Source organism: Plasmodium reichenowi, chromosome 3 (assembly GCF_001601855.1).
Source record: "Plasmodium reichenowi strain SY57 chromosome 3, whole genome shotgun sequence".
Taxonomy (NCBI): Eukaryota; Apicomplexa; class Aconoidasida; order Haemosporida; family Plasmodiidae; genus Plasmodium; species Plasmodium reichenowi.
In genome coordinates this window covers 416,302-418,088 of record NC_033648.1, presented here as the reverse complement: position 1 = coordinate 418,088, position 1,787 = coordinate 416,302, and the positions used below count along the sequence as shown (strand labels likewise).

Sequence of the window (1,787 nt, the reverse complement as noted above, 5' to 3'; positions counted from 1 at the left end):
TTATATTTAATTTATAAGATGGACAACGAATGTAATAATGTAAATATTAATAAGAAAAAAAAAGATCAAGAAAAGGATCTAGAAGAAATTCAATCAAATGAACACGACCAAATAAATTCTGAAATACGGAAAGAACATAATGAACATGAAAAGGATAATGGGAATATCATTATTGAGGATACAAATAATTTAAATAAAGATAATACAAATGATTTAAATAAAGATAATACAAATGATTTAAATAAAGATAATACAAATAATTTAAATAAAGATAATACAAATGATTTAAATAAAGATAATACAAATGATTTAAATAAAGATAATACAAATGATTTAAATAAAGATAATACAAATGATTTAAATAAAGATAATACATATAATTTAAATAAAGATAATACATATAATTTAAATAAAGATAATACATATAATTTAAATAAAGATAATACATATAATTTAAATAAAGATAATACATATAATTTAAATAAAGATAATACATATAATTTAAATAAAGATAATACATATAATTTAAATAAAGATAATACAAATGATGAAGAAAAAAAGGACCTAAAGAATGTGGAGGATGAAAAGAAGAATACATATAAAAAATTAACAAGTTATAACGAGTGCCCGGTTGATTTATATAGAGATAATAATAAAACGAACAAAGACATAAATATAACAGATGATAATAATACAAATAAGCAAACGCTTGTTGAAGAAAATAATTTCTTTGATAATAATTTTTCAGATTTTCAAAAAGCTCAAGAAAATAATGACAAACAAAAAAATAGCGTTTCACTGAATTCTATATATAATGATTTAAGAAGCTATGAACAAGAATTTTTAAATAATTTAAAAAATGATAAACAAGTACAAGAAACAAATTCATTAAAGAAAGATAACAAGGATTTATTCGAACATATAAATTTTAATAACATAGAATCTATTTCGAACTATTTAAATAATTCTAAAAATAATTTTTCCCAAAATGATATATTGAATTCTTATATGAATAAAAATATAGAATCATTTATACAAGAAGAAAAAAAAAATAACAAAAAAAATAAAATTAATAAAAATTATATTAATCAATCTATGTTCTTGAATTCGTTACATCCAAATTTTAGTCAAAAAATATGTAAGTTAAAATTAAATAAATACAAATATATATATGTAAATAAATATATATATATATATATATATGTAAATAAATAAATATATATATATATATATATATATATTTATATATTTATTTTATTTTTTATAGTTAAAGAATATTCTAAACAAGGACCAAGTCACGAATCAGGTGATAATCCTGGAAAGTAGATGTTAACATATACACACGAATATATGTATATATATATATATATGTGTATATTTATATATATATGTGTATATTTATATATATATGTGTATATATTTATATATATGTGCATATATTTATATATACATATAATTTTTTTCGAACTTATAATTTGATATTATATTGTGATGCACTTTAAAAATATAAAGAAATATTCTTATCATTAAAATATGTGGAGTTACTTTTTTTAATTTTGAATTTCTCTGTTTTATTAAAATTATTATTTAAGAAGTATAACGAACGTGATGTTTTCAAAATTTTGTTATTTTCTTTTATCTCGTTGTTATTTGTTTCGTTATTTATGATAAGTATGATGTTCTTCGTTCTGTCGTCTTCGTTTAATTGGTTGAATTTGTAGGAGGAAGATGAATATCCATTACTACAAAAAAAAAAAAAAAAAAAAAAAAAAAAAAAAAAAAAAATA

General features: G+C 17.5%; 2 protein-coding genes across 2 annotated transcripts in view; one reads left to right on the top strand and one right to left on the bottom strand.

Moving 5' to 3' along the window:
• Positions 1–18: 18 nt before the first annotated feature.
• PRSY57_0312300 (hypothetical protein) lies at positions 19–1,326 on the top strand (the record flags this gene model as incomplete). The annotated part of the gene is made up of 2 exons (XM_020114458.1): positions 19–1,138; positions 1,268–1,326. 2 exons carry the CDS (start codon positions 19–21, stop codon positions 1,324–1,326), a joined length of 1,179 nt encoding a protein of 392 aa, XP_019970825.1.
• Positions 1,327–1,498: 172 nt separating this feature from the next.
• The window catches only part of PRSY57_0312200 (hypothetical protein), a gene marked incomplete at both ends in the record, with an annotated part of 1,347 nt that continues 1,058 nt past the window's right edge, over positions 1,499–1,787 (bottom strand). The window contains one exon of the mRNA XM_020114457.1: positions 1,499–1,742. Coding sequence (XP_019970824.1) covers positions 1,499–1,742 — 244 coding nt within the window. The remainder of the gene's footprint in view (positions 1,743–1,787) is intronic.